Consider the following 17874-nt stretch of genomic DNA (forward strand, 5'->3'; position numbering starts at 1 on the left):
AACTTCTTGTCTCTTAGGTACCTGATCTGGTTTTTTTGATCTTATACATCCATGTTTGTTAACTTTGTCTGGATCCTTTCCTGAGGCAATCAAAGTGGTCTTCTTCATACTGTTTATGAGCCAAGAGTATAGGTCTTGTATTTTTCTTTCTGCCTTCATATTACTGATAAATATTTGTGCAGTTATTATTTTATTTTCCATTTTATCATGATATATTTTCCAATCAGTGTTTTTATTTGATATTCTATTGGTGATTTTCTTATACGGTAGAAAGCTCACGTCCACGTTTATTTCCACCGGAAAGTGATCTGATCCCCAAGTGTCTGGAAGCTGTTGATAATTAATTCTTCCGGCCAGATTATTATTTGCAAAGATCAGGTCTATATTCGATGCCCTTTGGCCGTAATAGTTCATCCTTGTTTTGGTGTCATAATTAATATTAATGAATCCTCTCTGGAACATGGCCATATATAACCTTTCTCCGTTTTTATCGGTGTTTACGCAGTTCCATGCGTGATTATGGGCGTTAAAATCCCCGACTATAATAGAATCCTCATTATCCGCTCCTTTAAACCTAAGTAAATCATACCATACAGACATTGGTTCGCACCCGTACGGTTTTCTATATACCGCTATTAGGTTATAACATCTGGTTATGCCATAAATTTTGATTCCAATTACTTCAATGTTATTTGATTTAGTAGTCCATTCCTCGATTACTTTGAATTCAATATTTTTCTTGATCAGTATGGCAACCCCTCCGTTGTTATTTACGTTCTGACTTTTATATGTCTTATAACCTGATATATATAGTGGTTTGTCACAACTCAATTTCGTTTCTGTTACAACTGCTATATCGTATTTTATCACATTATTAGTAAACTCAGCCTTTTTATGATTTATACCTCCCGCATTCCACATGAGGATATTAGCCATTTTTAGTCATTTAAAAGCATCTCTCTCTCTCTCACACTGTCCCAATATCTTCTTTTAGCCTCCGCGCTTGCACGCTTCGCTCTGTTTATTTCTTCTTGATACCTATCACAGATCTTCCTTTCCTTATCAATGACTTGTAAGTTACTCTCAAATTGTTTATATTCCTCTTCATATTCTTTACCTTTAGATTGAGAACTATGCCGCTTTAGGAGTTCCATAAATTCCTTACGAAAGTCATAAGATGTCTTACATATATCTCTTGCTACTTGTAGCGACCAATCGAAACTCGTAGACCAGTCTTTCTCTCTATTCTCTTCTGTTCTATTATTCGAGTATTCAGTTCTTACCTCATCATTACTCATTTGGCATAAAATAATTCCTCTTTTCTCCTTCTCTGTGTTGTCAAACTGCTTATAGTAGTTTATATGTTCTTGTCTCCGTCTTACTCCTGCTTCTCTCTCTCTCTCCCTTCTTTCCTGTCTTCTCCTTTCCCTTTCCTCTATTTCTCTTCTCTCTTGTCGACGTCTTTCCTCTTCTTCTCTATCTCTTTCTATATCTTTGTAATAAGTTCTATAGTTGACCTGATGGTTTGCTGTCGTTTTGTTTTCCTTAGTATTATTGCCATTACTTGTATTACGAGAAAATTCGTTTATCTTTATTTCAGTCTCATTTTCTCTCTCTTTATTATTGTGCCCGATCCTAGGCCACGCTGAAAGGTTCGTATATCTGTCGTAATTTGTCATATTCTGGTTTGCAAAACTATCCTTTAGTAGTCTTTCTGCTTCGAAAAATGTAACGTTGTTATATGCCATGATTGTTTTAATTTCCTTATTTCTAAGAGCAACCGGGCAACTCCTTTTGGTAGAACGGTGGGCGCCTTCACAATTCCTGCATGCCTCTGGTTTATTACAATCGCCATGCATGTTGTCCCCACATACTATGCATCTAGCCTCATTTTTGCATTGGTGTTTGAAATGGCCAAATCTAAAACAATTAAAGCATTGAATCACAGGAGCCACATACGGTCTGATTCTCAAGCCAATATTTAAGTTATCAAAGATCTTAATTCTATCCTTGCTTTTGCCTTTTAGGGTGATTATAAAATTGTTTATAAATTGCATCTGGAACTTTTTTGTCTCCTGATCCCAGACTCTTTTCTTCATTTTTTCTATTCTGAAGATATCCTTTTTATCTACTATATTCTCCCATAACTCTGGAATTTCGTACGGCCAATCGGTAATTACACCCCTGCTAAAGGTATCTGTAAAGTCAACAAAACCTTGTAGCCAACCATTAGATTGTTTATCAAGTTTGTCCAAACAAGCATTCGCATCTAACGCATTTTTGAAAGTTAATACTGCGAAGTTATATTTAATCATATCAATACTAATCGGACGAATCAAATTCTGATTGCACCATAACGATATCTTAATGCTATTTTTTCCTTTGCTAGAAGTGCAATGACTCTGTAATATCTTGCATTTAATTTTACATTCTCCCTGGGTAAATCTATCAAATCGTCTATTGATTTCTTTCACTAGATTATCATAGGTACTTTTTTCTATATCTTTCATTGCCTTTAATTCCCCCTCTACTACTACGTATTTCTCTTGCAAGATATTACCTTCATTGTCAATTCCTTTTGACTTATGTTCCTGCGACGTACCCTGTTTAGTTATCTTATCACATTTCATATTTATCGACCTGTCCTTTACCTGCTCTCTTTTCTCTATTCCCTCGCTATCTGTAAACTTGTTTACTTCCTGACTTATACCGGCGTGACCTTTCCCCCCTTTAACCATCTTGTCCATTGTCTCGCTACATTTTTCCTTTGTCGCTACTGATTCACTTTGAATCACGCTACTTTTCAAATTCGAGGTCTCAACCGATTCTATGCCTAATATTTTAGCGCATTTTTGTACATCCATTATTTCTACGTCGCTCTCCTCTGCCGCAAAATCTTCGTCTTCTTGTCCCGCCTCATTTGAATCTTGGCTTCTCAGTGACATGCTTCTTCTCCTATTTCCTTTACCCACTTCTCTTCTAACCTCTTCCTTAGAATAGGGATTAAATCTGCTCCCCCGTCCGGCCGGGGGAACATTTGCCATGATGTATCTTGGGCCCTTGATTAATTATCTGCTATTTTAAAATAACTTAACTCAACTCAACACCTCACGCCACCCCCGCGCAACCACGCCGCACCGTCCCACTCAGGTATCACAGAGAGCTACAATACCACGTCCGTTCGGCTCGACTGTCTCACGCGGAAAATCAATTTGCCCTCTTTGTCTATCGGTGGGTTATAGTTGACCAGACAGCCAACTGTGAAAAGTAAAATTATTTAGCGTCAGCCTGTTGGTATGCCGAGTCATCTGTCTTTGTTTCATGCACTTATTCAAGTATCTGCTTCTCTTTCTATCGGGAACAGTGATGCACATGAAGTGTTACACTAATTTTTGACCGAAGATTCGGTTCATTCGGTTAGTTTCCTCCATTTCCTCTTCATCGCGAGAACACGTGTGAAATAAATAGGAAACAGCGTAAGAGTGTGCAAGAAATTGACAAGCCTTTAATATGTTGTAATACAGATAAAAATATGGGACACGTATTTTTATATGTTTAACAGCCCATATGATTGTCAAGAGGATGAAACACGCTCTTGAAATAAATTGATTTTTTAATTTCTGAAGTAATACCGTCAAAATGGTAAAAAATATAAAAAAAAGTTTCAAATAAAAGTTTTATATATTTCTACGTATTTTATAACACTTTGTTTAGATTTTTTTTTAATGTCATTTTTTTCGAAATTCTCTTCTAAATTTCTGAAAAATTAAAAATTTACTTTATATCAAAACTTATAGCATATTTAACAACAAATTCAAACATGTATGATAAAGTTATAGTTCAAAGACACATTTTTCAGAAATAAACTAAAAATATCTATATCGCTATACACGCGCCCCATCCATATCTACTTTATGGCGTCTATTGTTAATATATATATATATTTTTTTTTAATGACTACAAGACTTTTTGTATTATTATATTTTTATGTTTTTTAGGTTTAATTTTATTGTCTTTTTATTTGTTTATTTATTTACTTATTTATTTTTTATTGCTAAAAATCTATACAATAATGAGGACGCTCAGAATTTAATTGAGCAAAAATAACTGTATTTGCTTGTCTTATTGTTAAGCCTTTCCAATTTAATATTTAATTTTGATATAACAACAAACTTGTTCAATTGTAAAATATTAAAAAGTATCACTTACATGCAAATCACACTTTTCTTCTGACGTATGTAAATCAAGCCATGGAAATATACATACAAGGATAGAAAGAGAAACTAACATGTGTGAAACAAAGAAGGTAGATCCAGCATACCAACAGGCTGACACTAAATAATTTTACTTTTCACAGTTGGCTGTCTGGTCAACTGTAGCCCTTGCACATATATGTAATACTCCTATATTGCTAGAAGAGTGTTGACCGTCAGCCCAAACATTACGGTGCAGACGTATAATAGCCTCTCTCTCGCGAACGGCCCAGCTGATTTGTGCGCATGCGGTTACATTTTTTAAAACACCATTAGGCGCGATTTTCACATAACCTGTTTTCGTGATTTGTGCGTGTGTGCGACGGTAAACAACGCATATTATAAGCGTCCCAAGTGAGACAAACCAAAGAAAAAATTTACAATGGTGCGAATTTGTTTTTTGTGTCAGAAAAAGGCAGCAAAGGATGGAAATTTTGCAATGCACAAGTAAATATCTTACATGTAAAATGTGTATTTATAAAACGTTATACTTATTTTCTCTAATTCAACTTATTTGCATAGCATTATTACACTAGATTTACTGTAACACATGATTGGATTATCAAGCAGTTAACAGCATGATGGAATAAATAATAATTATTTGTAGATTTCCAAAAGAGGTGAGCATTCGGGCACAGTGGTTACATGCCTGCAAATTATCTGACAAGGACAATGTGATACATGTACACATTTGCTCCGATCACTTTGTACCAAGTGATTATAAAAATAGCATAGGACTGTGTAGCAGAAAGTGGTTATTGAAACCAGGAGCAGTGCCTTCCGTTAATGTGCCAAATCCTCCAGCTGCCGAATTGCAGTTCCAGTCAACATCTGAGATTATAATGGACGAGACACGTAAGATTGAAAACATACAAATTTTTTTTATTGAGGGTAGTAAATACTGACAACAGAATTGTTACAGCTATGGTTCAACATTATTTATATTGTTTTATAGAATCAGTGCCTTCTATTGATGTTCCTCCAGATTTCACATCAGTTTCAAATGTAGGAGAACTGGAATTTTCAACATCCAAGAATGTGATGGATGAGACACGTAAATTTAAAACTAAACTATTTTTCTTGAGGGTACTAAATACTGAAAGGAGTTGTTATAGCTTTAGTTGAACGTAATCCATGTTGATTTATTAATAACAGGTCACGAGAATGAACAGCTGCATACTCCTCCGAAGAAACGGAGATTTGCAGAACCTCGGTTTATATCAGACATTGTAAGCTCCGATTTCTCAACACCGAAAAGGACTCGAAGAGTCATTGCTATGGTGAACAAAATCCATAATAAAAAACGTCGGATTAAGGCATAAAATATTTTGTATTCCATTTTTTTCTATTTTACTCGTACTTTTTACGCTAAATATTCTGAGGAAGTAATTAAATCTTAAGATTGTTCCATTTAAAACAGTAATAATGACTTGCTTGAACTATTAAAAACGCTTTTATCTAAAAAGATTATATTTTCCTATTCCATATCTTATTCTCGAGATATTTTAGAATGTCCATTAAAATGAAAAACCCTACACCTATAATTTCAATCATTCTCTTCAAATATTATTATTCGTTAATTAACATTTATCCGTTAGAAGTTGCAAATAAGCATTCGGTCGCGACCGGGTAATGTTTTTTCTGTTTCGCGTCCTTTCCGTCTCATTTCCTAATCCTTGTCTCTCGCTCACACTCACTCAATAGACGCGCCTGCGCATAATGAGGCTTGACCGTCTATGCCCATATTTGGAATTCGTGCATCTCTTTTTTACGGGGCTCGTCCCGCTCATTGTGAAGATACGGAACTAGCAATATAGGAGTATTACATATATGCCCTTGCAGAGCAAAAGTGGGCGTGGTTTAGCCGAACTGCACACACCATGCTATCCCTTCCACCATGGATCCTGCTCAGGATGCTCTGCTTGCAGTGCTGCGTAAACAAACAATCGTTTATATGACCTAACTCGTTAGATGCATTCGTTTATGCAGTGGTTAGCGCAGCCACTGCTCTTTCATCTGCCGATCACATGACCTAAATTTACCGAACGGATTCCTGCGTGAATGGCTGCTTGGATCGTATTAGTCAGATATGTACCAATAGAAAATGTGAGCAAAATTTTAATTAAAAACTGTTTGCAGTGTGTAAGTAAAGAAAATATTTTTAATATAACTTCATATTCGAATAATTTTAATGTAATTTTTGAAATTATGTAAGAAATTATATTTTTATTAAAATTATTAAATTTTAGTAATAATAATTAAGCAAAAAATATCTTAAAAATATTTAATTTATAAAGTTTATTTAAAGGTTAAGTGATGTAATTCTTTGTAAATTTTATTTTTAAGCTTATTTTATTTAAAAACTTCAATTTTCAGAAGTTACAATGAAAATCAAAGTAATTATGAATTGTGCTATGGATCTCATCAATAGTAGCTCATCAGACTCTGACTTGTGGTCGGAGATCAATTTTAATCAATTTTCCAGTGTTCTTTTCATCTTTATTGTAAAAAACCATTTTTATTATACACAGGATACGCGAATGCAGTCTCAGGTTTTAATTTGTTATGGCTCTCGTTCCTTTTCTCAACAATGCAGAGACGATACGGTCAGTTTTCAGAGTCATATAAACGATTGTTTGTTTACGCAGTACATACATACTCTAAGCAGAGCAGAGGGTCATGAAACTTTTTCCCTAGAGCGGAAACGTGAAAAGTGAAAATCTTTACCATTGAAGTTAATGGAGAAATTTTTCACTTTTCACGTTTCCGCCTTAGGGAAAAAGTTTCATGATCGACCCCCTGGACCTCGTAAATAGCTGCGCAGATGGGATGCATCCCTGCATAAACGAACGATAAACTGCACTGTAGTCGCTTTCGCAGACGGAGTAAACGAACAACACCTGCGGCAGTGACTGCATAAACGAACGCACCCGTAGCTTGGGTTAGCTTGCTGGTAGTGGCGCTGCGAATCGCCTTCGCGTTGAGTCCCTAGAAGTACACCCAAGGACTTTGATTCTGTCCATGGGGAAATTTTCCAAACTGAGAAGTCACCACTTTCTACATACTCGCAGTTCATGATTAATAAAACGACTAGAGCTTATTGGTCGTTACGTTAATCATGAACTGTAAGTATGTAGAGAGATAGCGACTTTTCAGTTTGGATGATTTCCCCATGGACAGAATCAAAGTCTTTGGGTGTACAGAGTCTGGACATCTGCCCCTAAAATGTCGGTAATGAATATGTCAGTGTATGTACACCCAAGGACTTTGATTCTGTCCATGGGGAAATTTTCCAAAATGAGAAGTCACCACTTTCTACATTCTTGCAGTTCATGATTAATGAAACGACTAGAGCTTATTGGTCGTTACGTTAATCATGAATTGTAAGTATGTAGAAAGATAGCGACTTTTCAGTTTAGAAAATTTCTCCATGGACAGAATCAAAGTCCTTGGGTGAACCTGAGCTTTATGTGTGTATGTTTATCATTGTGTACACTTGAACGTGTGTGTGCTGTTATCGCATTGGCTAAAGAGGATTAAACAGGGATCCGTATTGGTGCTGCCATTTTAGGTGCAGTCCAATCACGTGGAACCCCGAGATGTCCAGACTCTACTTCTAGGGACTCTACCTTCGCGTAGAGTCCCTAGAAGTAGAGAGTCTAGACATCTCCCCCTAAAAGTCGGTGGTGAATATGTAGGCTGTGTTCCGATATAACTGCCAGTACTGGCAGTGGTGAAAAATCCGTTCCGTTATTGGTACGCAGCGCACTGCGACAGCATCTAGTAACATCAATGACGTCATGAATGGTAGCCATATTGCCACTGTGACTACTGCAGCTTCCAAGGTGAGGTAGCTACAGTGCAATATGGCTACTATGCTGTTCCGAAATACGATGCTATAGCAGTGCTGGCAGTAATGCAGTAATATTGGAACAGTTGTGACAGTGTACTGTCATGACGTCACATTTACTGCACTGCCAGTAAAAACGGAACACAGCCGTAGTGTATGACCTAGTTTACACCGAACACTTGATACGCATACTAACAAGTAACTTTATATTAAATTGTCTTAATTTTGACAATACGTGTAAATGTATACGTGATATCTATATTTAATTAATTATCTTGATTTATATTGTACCAGCTTAATATACTATTTATTAAATTTATTACCAAAATTAAGATTTGATTAGAAAGTTACTAAATATTACGCGTATCAAGTATTCGGTGTAAACAAAGCCTATGTACACCCAAGGACTTTGATTCTGTCCATGGGGAAATTTTCCAAACTGAGAAGTCACCACTTTCTACATACTTGCAGTTCATGATTAATGAAACGACTAGAGCTTATTGGTCGTTACGTTAATTATGAACTGTAAGTATGTAGAAAGATAGCGACTTCTCAGTTTGGAAAATTTCCTTATGGACAGAATCAAAATCGCTGGGTGTACACCCAAGGACTTTGATTCTGTTCATGGGGAAATTTTCCAAACTGAGAAGTCGCTATCTTTCTACATACTTACAGTTCATGATTAACGTAACGACCAATAAACTCTAGTCGTTTCATTAATCATGAACTGCGAGTATGTAGAAAGTGGTGACTTCTCAGTTTGGAAAATTTCCCCATGGACAGAATCAAAGTCCTTTGCTGGATTCACACTGCATCCGACGTACGTCGTCCGTCATCCGACGATACGAAGCCGTGCGAAATGCTGTTCACACTGCATACGTTGTTTGATACGATTGAAAGTCTGTAGATGGCGTAAATTGTTAAATGGTAATATCATATTGGAGTTGTTCTAATAGTGACATATGCGCACATAACCTGAAAAGTCAACAAACTGCTAAAGCCGTAACGTGCAACAACGAAAAATTTTATTAATAAACGTTTTTATATTACTATATTTTCAATGGATAAAAAAAAATTACTTTTAATTAGAAGAAAAATATTATTGCAAAGTATTCTAAAATATATTAATGATAAACGGATGCAAAACAGAAGAAGGAAAAGACGGTACTGGATTCGCCCTACTAATACTAGAAGAAATGAACAAGGAGCAGCAACCAACCTTGTATTAGAAATGGCATTGTATGATATGGAATGGTATCATAATTATATGCGTATGTCACCAAATACGTTTTATGAATTATTGGAATTGATTACTCCATTGATTACAAAGACGTCAACTAATTTTCGAAAACCACTTCCTCCTCATTTGAGATTAAGTTTAACACTTCGGTAAGTTTTAAATTAAAATATATCCAACATGGTGTTGTGCTGTGCGTATTTGTAGTGTTTGTAAATAATTAACAGACAATTAAAACATATTGACTGACAAAATGTTATATTCTCTTGCAGTTACTTGTCGTCCGGAGATCTTTTGTCATCTATGGCAATGTTGTATAGAATAGGAAGAAGCACAGCGACATGTATTATTCGTGAAACCTGCGAAGCTATTTGGACTGCATTAAGTCCAAAAGAATTGTTCCAATCATCTGAGAAAGGCTGGTTAGAGATAGCCAATGAATTTGAAAACCGATGGAACTTCCCCCATTGCATAGGTGCCATCGATGGAAAACATGTTGTAATACAAGTAATTTTGAATAAAGAAATAGTTCTTAAAAAATTTTTATAGAGATTTTTATAATGTAGTTTTACAAATTAATAAGCCGAATGTATGAAATATTTTTTTATAAAGAAATCGAAATCTCTATTTCGATAAGAATATTTGATACTATTTTTCTTTAATTTTACTTTGATTAATGGTATACTAAGAATGATATTTTATTGCTTGATTACTTTTTTTGTTAGGAATGTATTTAATAAGATTTCATAAGTGTCAATATTGAAATTATTTCTAAATTTTAATTTTTAAGTTTATTTATAATATTTAGTTTTATTAAAAAACCGTATTTAATTCAAAATATTCATAGGCACCAGAACATTCAGGTTCAACGTACTATAACTACAAGGGCCAGTATAGTGTTGTCTTGATGGCAGTTGCTTCTGCCTCCTTCCGCTTTCTTATGGTCGATATTGGTGCACAAGGTCGGCATAGTGATGGTGGAACTTTTCGGAATTCTGTGATGGGACAACGATTTGCCAATAAGGAAATGGATTTACCAACTGCATCACCACTCCACCCTAACATACCACAGCCTGTACCTTATATGTTAGTAGCAGATGCTGCGTTCCAACTGAACGAATACACTTTACGCCCATATCCAGGCAAACGATTAACTGATACAAAAGAAATATTTAATTATCGACTCAGTAGAGCAAGGGGCGTTGTTGAAAACTCTTTCGGTATTATGGCTGCACGGTGGAGAATTTTCAGAAGGCAAATGAACACTTCGCTTGAAACAACAATTTCAATAATTAAAGCTTCAGTATGTCTTCACAATTTTTTAATCCCAAAATCAGAATACAATCCATCAGGATATGGAGACTATGTTAACAGTGAAGGAAATATAGTACCAGGCCACTGGAGACAACATGATGTTGCTAATATTAATAGTATAAGAATGGCAGGAGCAAATGCCCATTCTCAATATGCATCTAATATCAGAGATACATTTGCGTTATATTTTCAAAATGAAGGTGCTTTAAATTGGCAACATAATTATATTGCACAATTAGAACATAATTAGGGATATTATAATATTATAAAAAGACTAATTAATTTAATCACACATAGTAGTGGCTGATCTTTATCTCATCTATATAGTATATTTTTATCAAAACAATACATGGATCATCACGTGTGGTCATGCAAGAAAATTGGTCATAATTGATCTTGTACAATTATATATAATCACAGTCATGTATATATACAAATCAAATTTTATCTAATTATATCTGATTAAATGTAACTGGATATTTATAATTAAATGTAAAAAAACAAAATGAATTGTAAAGTTGATATTACCGAATAAGTAACTATGTCTAGTAATTTTATATAACATATAATAAATGTATATTTAGGATTTGTCAAATTATTTTTTTCCTTAAGCGGTGCACAAATCATTCATTATAAGGATGCAAAAAATTAAAAGTTATCTAAAAGTATTATACTATAATAAAATACATATAATATATGAAGACGGATATTATATAATATATAAATATAATAAAATACATTATATATGGAGTTGTTTAAAGTTGAAAACGAATTATATATACATTATATTGTAATTCATTCGTCTTCAACTTTGAACAACTCCATTAAAACTCTTCTTTGAAAAATATCAAATTTTTCTTTTGATAATTGTTTCATTCGCGATCCTAAATAATTGGTAAATGTGATTACCGGATCTAGTGAATCTGATGTTGATAAATTGCTAAGAGCCGTATCCGTTATTTGCAGTTGATTTATCAAATTGGACTCTAAAGGTGATAATTGGTCACTTGTTGAGACTTTTGTTTTACGTGCTCGTTTTGCTGAAAAAAAAGTACTTATAAAAAATACAAAAAGAAAATTAATTATTAATAGATTAGTAAATTCAGATTTTTACGTTTTTCAGAAGAATCACTGGTACTAGTTGATGAGCCAGTAGGACTCGGAGTCAGGGGATAAGCGCGATCGGATAAAGTTTTTAACGACTGTACTCCGTGAGAACCTATAATATATAATTTTAAAATACATTAATAAAGGTGCTTTTTCACGCTGACGCTCGACGTTCAGTTTCAGCATCAGAAGACATCATGTGGCGAAAAATAACAAATTATTGCAGTGATTTTTGATCGCATAATATCTTCTGACGCTGAAATTAAGCGTCCAGCGTGAAAAAGCACCTTAACAGTAAGCAAACCAGCTTTTTTGAATACATAAAACAATATATGATTTTATAGAACTTTTTATTTTAAACCGTACTTTCATATCTTTTATCATGAAGAAATTCCTGAGAATATCTTTCTATTGGCTTCTTAAACGGTGTCGTTTGGTTGTCACTTGACGACGAGTGACCCTGTTTTTCTGAACATGAACTTCTATTTTCAATTGAAGCCTCAATATTACTGTAAGTTCTAAAGAATATACACATTTTATTGTATCTATATAATATGATAAATACTTTTACATTACAAATCAAACAACCAGTCATAAATATTACTTACCGTTTAAAAGACACACATGGACGTAGAAATGCCATCATTTCAAAGTAAGGCCACATTTCTTTTTTCGGTCTGCATGAAGCAGCGCTGCCACTTGCGACATACTTTTTTTGTTCCGTTAATTTACGGACATACGTATCCCGTAAATTCCACCATTTGATTTGTGATGTCCCAGATACTACGTCTAAATAATACATATTTTTTATATTTTTATTATATTAACAACATTCAAAGTTTAAGAATTATACTATTGAATTTTTTTAATTGTTATATATTCCTATAATAATCAACAGATAAAAACTTTGAATCAACTTTTTTTATATTTACTTTAAGGAAAAAAATTTGTAATACCATGATAAAACTTACTAAACATTTTGTCTATATCAGCCCATGCCTTTTTAATACTGGCTGCTCCTCTCTTTGCGTACGGAATTGTATGATCCCATAGTATTCGAGTCTGTTCCACTGTTTCAATAAAACTTTCCATATCTTGAATTATCGTTAACGGCTCATTAACGTCTTGTTGCTGTGATGAATCTATCACATCACTATAACATATATGCTCCCTACCATAATGGATTGCTTGAAAGCAAAATTCACAAGTCTCCTGAAAATCATGAAATACAAATTCACTTCCTTATTTTTAATGCCCAAACAGCACTCATTTCTAGAAGATGTCCAAAGGATATCCTCTGGATGTCTTTTGAATATGTTATGTTGTCTGGATAGTATATAAAATATAAGAGCATTAAAATGCATTCATATAAATTGGTAGATGACAGAATAAAGAATTTATTTCAATTCGCATTTTTAAAGATTAAGAATTAAACGAATTAATTTAAAACGATTGAAAACAATTAAAAATTCTCAATTTGTATTAATTATTTTAATAGATCTTTGTTACAGGATGTAAAAGCAAAAGTTTGCAAACATAACTCTATAACATAATTAATTTCATTATAATTACGTATTAATTTATTATACATATTTTATTTTTACATTATTGGATAATATTAATTTTTAGTTTTATATATTTTGCTTACCTCAATTTCGTTATCCATTTTGTATACAATTTCGTCAATTTAGTATTATAATATTCACAAAACATTCGCAAAACATATACTATGAAAACATTAATGACATAAATTTTATAATGCATCAAGATGAGCAAACTATTTTTTCCGAATTTTGTCCAGATTTGGAGGGTTGCGCTGCGTTATCGTACGACAAATGTTGAATCATGACCAACATTTCGTCCGACGTCGGATGATAACGGACGGCCAAGCGGTCCGATGGTACGAAGCAAAATCCTGCTTTCTGATTGGTTGCGGAGCGTCGTACGACGCACGTCGGATGCAGTGTGAATCCAGCACTTGGGTGTACAGTCGTGAGCTAAAAGGTTGCAACACATTTTCTTTGATGGTTTTTGGAATGTAGACTTGCTTATCGATCGGCGAACATAATTGGTTGGATATCGCCATTTTATTGGTGTGAATTCTCGCCAAGAAAATCGCCAAATTTTAGGAACTTAAATTAATGAATGTAACTGATGTAATTACACTATACAGGTTTTTTACAATAAGGGTGTATTCCGAAAGTTCTATCGAAAATATCCCTTTTAATAATAAAGTTGGTAACACTGTAACTAACTACCCTGTGTTCCGTAATAAAAGTTGAGTTTGTGATTTCGTTAGCTTGCAGAGACCATCGGAGATTATAGTTTTAATTTCTTGTAATTTAATTATTTATAAAATTATTTTAATGACGTATTATTTATTAAAATAATTCTAATCATCTATTATTAAAATAATATTTACTAACAATAATTTTTATTTTAAAATAGGAAACAAAAGATAGATTTCCAAAAATTCCGTAAAGCTAAAAATCGCAAGTTTTAATTAATTGTAAATTATTAATTGTAAGTAAATTAGATTATATCCATTTGTGTGCACTATGAGTGCATGATAAAATTTATTCTGTTTAAGTAGTTAGAGAGGCTACAGTAGCTTAGCTGGTATGCTTACAAATGTTAAATTGTTTTATTAAATATAATTATAATATAATTTCATATTTATTTTATACAAAATTAAATAAGTGTAAGATTATAAAAAAATAATATCAATATTGGCGATATCAAAAAATTTATCCTACAAACAAACTTTGCAGTTAATAATTTTCAATCTTTGGAAGTTCTTGTGCTCTTCAATTTCTATTTTAAAATCAAAATTATTGTCAGTAAATAATATTTTAATCAATAATACATCATGACAATTATTTTATAAATAATTAAAATACAAGAAATTAAACTAACCTCTCTGCTGATCTTTGCAAGCCAATGATCTTCTTCTTCTTTAGGAGGTCCTGGATATCAGACTACAGAGGAATCTAAGTACCAATAGTTCTTTACTTCCTTTGTTGGATTTTGGCCAGGAATCCTAGTAATAGGTTCTCCAGTGTTTTGATTTTTCAATCCGCGTTTTGTCCCCTTCTCCCCGGCAATCTGGGAACAGAGAGGACTCCCAGAAGCACAAATGTTGGCATAAATTTACTAAGTTTAGATCGAGTATTAAAGTGAGTACATAGAATAAGGAAAAAATATTATCCTTTTTTTTCGTACCGTCTACTTCCTTTCTCTTTCCCCTATTCTGTTCAGATTCTGCAATCCGTCTTAGAGTGAAATATTGTATTCTTTTGAGATTATAGATAGAAATTTTTGTACAACTCTAGTAATCTTAAAGTTTATGTTATTGAGGACATACTCCACAGAAAGGGGAAACTGAAGCTCCATGCTTTTAAGGTCACATATCATTTTATTGCTTTCTGTTATTATTAAAGGGCAAGCCCAAAAAATGTGGTTAACGTTTTGATTCTCAAATCCGCATGGGCATGCGGGAGACTTCGCTCTACCGATTCTGTACAGTACCTCCCCAGAGAAGCACGAGTTAGAGATTATTCTCGTCAGCCTGCCAAAGGAAACCCTGTCTAGTCTGTATTTCAAAAGTCTTCTGGAGTTAATGTTGCTAAAATATTGAAAATAGTATTTGCCAGAATGATCATAGGTAGCCATAAAGTGTTCTGTATCTATAGATTTATATTTTTTTGTTAGGCAGCTCATACACTCTCTAAAAAAGATCCTGTTTTTCAGTAACGCACCACTGAGTGATCCTTCCTTGACCAGCTCGTCGGCCCTCTCGTTTCCCGTTATGCCCTTATGCGCAGGACACCATGTAAATCTGACCGACAATAATTCCCTTTTTTGGCATGTTAGAATGAAAAGGTAAAGATCTTGAATAGTCGGATCCAACATTTTAATGTGTGATTTATATTTATTCTCAGCGCAGGATTTCAGAGCATTCAGAGTACTCTTTGAATCCGTGCAAATGTTGATAGCTTTGATCCCCAAATCAATGGCTGTCTCTATGGATTTGTAGATTGCAAGGGCCTCCGCTCTAAAGGAGGATGATATAGCGTTGATTTTGAATTTGTAATTTAGATTATGCGAGGGGATATGAATGGAATAGCCCACCGAGAAATTATCCTGAGGAAGATTCGAGTTAATGTTCCTGCCCTCCGCAAGGCAAGATCTAGATCCGTCCGTGTAAATATCTATTTCATTGTCACAGGATCTCCGACTGGAGACCCCGCAGTCAAATATCAAGTTAATATCCCCTGACGTTCCCGCGGAGAGAGCTGCTAAACCAGATTTGTAGTCTATATCAATCTCATGATATTCCACCTGGAAAAGGTATGCAAAACAGGGATGGACCTCCTATTTGTATAAAGAGGAAAGGAAGTGCTTAACTGACGGCCATCTGTTCACAACGAATGGAACGTTTCTATCTGGGATTCTCGTAAGGGAAATTTTTGTGGCAAAATTCTCAATTTTGTTAATTATTTCCATATTTTTCAACTGAAAGGATTTTAGAATTCGCTTATCACATTGTGTGGAGATAAATCTCGATGTTGACCATTGATTGGATATGGCCCATTCTACTTTGGTAGAGGTGAATCTGGGTAATCCCAATGCTATTTTATATGCTGATCCCAATAAGTTGTCGATTATCTTCAGATGGGTTTTGCATGAGCTGTTGTACCAGATGGTGCCCCAAAGAGCTTGAGTTCTAATAGTGGTATTAATAAAATTCATCGCGTCCGTTACTGTGATGCCCCAATTTTTCCCTGCAAGCCATTTCAGGATATTCATAAACTTAAATGCCTTAATCTTTGCCGCTGCCAAATGAGGTCTCTACCTGAGGCCAGAATCCAAGTATATCCTTAAGTATTTGATCTGCAATTTATTACTTATGGAGCCACTAGGTACCGTAATGTTTGAAGGAATTGTCGTGTTACGTTTCCTGTGAAAGAAGCAGAGTTAGGTCTTGGTTGTAGATACTGTTAATCCAATAGAATCCAACCATTTATGTAGATTGGAAAAGGCCTTTGTCAATGTGGATCGTTATTGGTGCCTTATCAGAGCACAGGATAGCTATATCATCTGCAAATTGTATGGTTTTGCAATTATGAAGTACAAAATGTAGAATGTCTTTTACATAGATATTGAAAAGTAAAGGACTTAGAACGAGACCCTGCGGGACTCCTTTAAAAATGGTTCTAGTGCCATAGAATCTCCCCTCCGAATAGAAGTTGACAGACCTGGGGCTTAGTAAGTTGCTGATGAATGATTTATATCCCCTAGATAATCGTAATTTATTTATGATTTCTATTAGTATTGCTGGGTTGATGTTGTCGTAAGCCCTTTTAATGTCTAAAAATAGACCGCCGGTTGTTTTGTTTTCTGAGAAGGCTTTGTATATTTCAAGGTTTAAGAGTGCTAGACAGTTGTCGCAGGATCTTCCTCTTCTGAATCCGAACTGACACTTTGGTAGAACGAAGTCCAATTCCACGAGTCTCTCCAATCTTATCTTGATTAGTTTCTCTAATATTTTTAGTGTACATGAAGCTAAAGCGATAGGTCTATAACTGTTGTTGTTCGGTTTTTTAATCAGTGTAATCGAGAAGTCATGCCATTGAGAAGGGAACGATCCGTCTCGGATAATTTTGTTAAAGCACTCTGTTAGGTAAGCAATTGCCTCATGAGGCGAATTTTTTAGGATGTGGTAACTGATCAGGGGGTCGATTGTGTATCATGTAACTAGAGTGAAAATGACAAAAGTGAACAAATTTACTAGAGTATTTATTATTTTATTGGTCAATACCTAGTGAATTCGCTCACTTTTGTAATTTTCACTCTAGTTACATGATACACAATCGACCCCCAGGTCTCTGCCAGGACTACTTTTGATCTTACTGTTGTTGATAATTGTTGTCGTTTCTCGGACTGTGAAAGGCTGACGGCAACTCTGAGAGAGAGGTTCAGAGGAAGGTACTTTGAATTGGGTGGGTCCCGATAGCACACAAACCACTCACAATGGTAGAGATTTTCCGTAGGTTGGGTTAGATAAGTCAATATGATTGGTTGGTGGGCTATCGGGATGTGCGCTATCGGCA

At 34.5% G+C, this 17874-nt stretch overlaps 4 protein-coding genes across 8 annotated transcripts; 2 read left to right on the forward strand and 2 right to left on the reverse strand.

Annotated features, from left to right (window-relative positions):
- Positions 1-874: 874 nt before the first annotated feature.
- Positions 875-3195, reverse strand: LOC105207240. 2 transcript variants are annotated; one of them, XM_026141604.2, is made up of 2 exons: positions 2603-3195; positions 875-2197 (listed from the first exon to the last, which is right to left on the reverse strand). In XM_026141604.2, exons 1-2 carry the CDS (start codon positions 3042-3044, stop codon positions 939-941), a joined length of 1701 nt encoding a protein of 566 aa, XP_025997389.1. In that variant the 5' UTR covers positions 3045-3195; the 3' UTR covers positions 875-938. The 2 variants fall into 2 exon arrangements, with proteins under 2 accessions (XP_025997389.1, XP_025997390.1); XM_026141605.2 differs by having other exon boundaries at positions 1712-1920; positions 2021-3195.
- Positions 3196-4273: 1078 nt separating this feature from the next.
- Positions 4274-5718, forward strand: LOC120358674. Of its 2 annotated transcripts, none has more exons than XM_039453641.1 (4): positions 4274-4700; positions 4861-5108; positions 5209-5307; positions 5409-5718. In XM_039453641.1, the coding sequence occupies exons 1-4, from the start codon at positions 4636-4638 to the stop codon at positions 5573-5575; spliced, it is 579 nt and encodes a 192-aa protein (XP_039309575.1). In that variant the 5' UTR covers positions 4274-4635; the 3' UTR covers positions 5576-5718. The 2 variants fall into 2 exon arrangements, with proteins under 2 accessions (XP_039309575.1, XP_039309576.1); XM_039453642.1 differs by having other exon boundaries at positions 4277-4700; positions 5209-5408; positions 5674-5718.
- A 3149-nt stretch (positions 5719-8867) lies between these two features.
- LOC105204994 (protein ALP1-like) lies at positions 8868-11249 on the forward strand. 3 transcript variants are annotated; one of them, XM_011174284.3, is made up of 4 exons: positions 8868-9030; positions 9253-9492; positions 9613-9847; positions 10188-11249. In XM_011174284.3, the coding sequence occupies exons 2-4, from the start codon at positions 9335-9337 to the stop codon at positions 10902-10904; spliced, it is 1110 nt and encodes a 369-aa protein (XP_011172586.3). In that variant the 5' UTR covers positions 8868-9030; positions 9253-9334; the 3' UTR covers positions 10905-11249. The 3 variants fall into 3 exon arrangements, with proteins under 3 accessions (XP_011172586.3, XP_011172584.3, XP_011172585.3); XM_011174282.3 differs by lacking the exon at positions 8868-9030 and having other exon boundaries at positions 9037-9492; XM_011174283.3 differs by lacking the exon at positions 8868-9030 and having other exon boundaries at positions 9037-9492; positions 9613-9838.
- Positions 11045-13754, reverse strand: LOC113003458. The gene is made up of 6 exons (XM_026132921.2): positions 13410-13754; positions 12733-12973; positions 12370-12550; positions 12128-12279; positions 11769-11873; positions 11045-11694 (listed from the first exon to the last, which is right to left on the reverse strand). The coding sequence occupies exons 1-6, from the start codon at positions 13425-13427 to the stop codon at positions 11450-11452; spliced, it is 942 nt and encodes a 313-aa protein (XP_025988706.2). The 5' UTR covers positions 13428-13754; the 3' UTR covers positions 11045-11449.
- Positions 13755-17874: the final 4120 nt, after the last annotated feature.

This window comes from Solenopsis invicta, chromosome 9 (assembly GCF_016802725.1).
Source record: "Solenopsis invicta isolate M01_SB chromosome 9, UNIL_Sinv_3.0, whole genome shotgun sequence".
NCBI classification, from domain to species: Eukaryota; Metazoa; Arthropoda; class Insecta; order Hymenoptera; family Formicidae; genus Solenopsis; species Solenopsis invicta.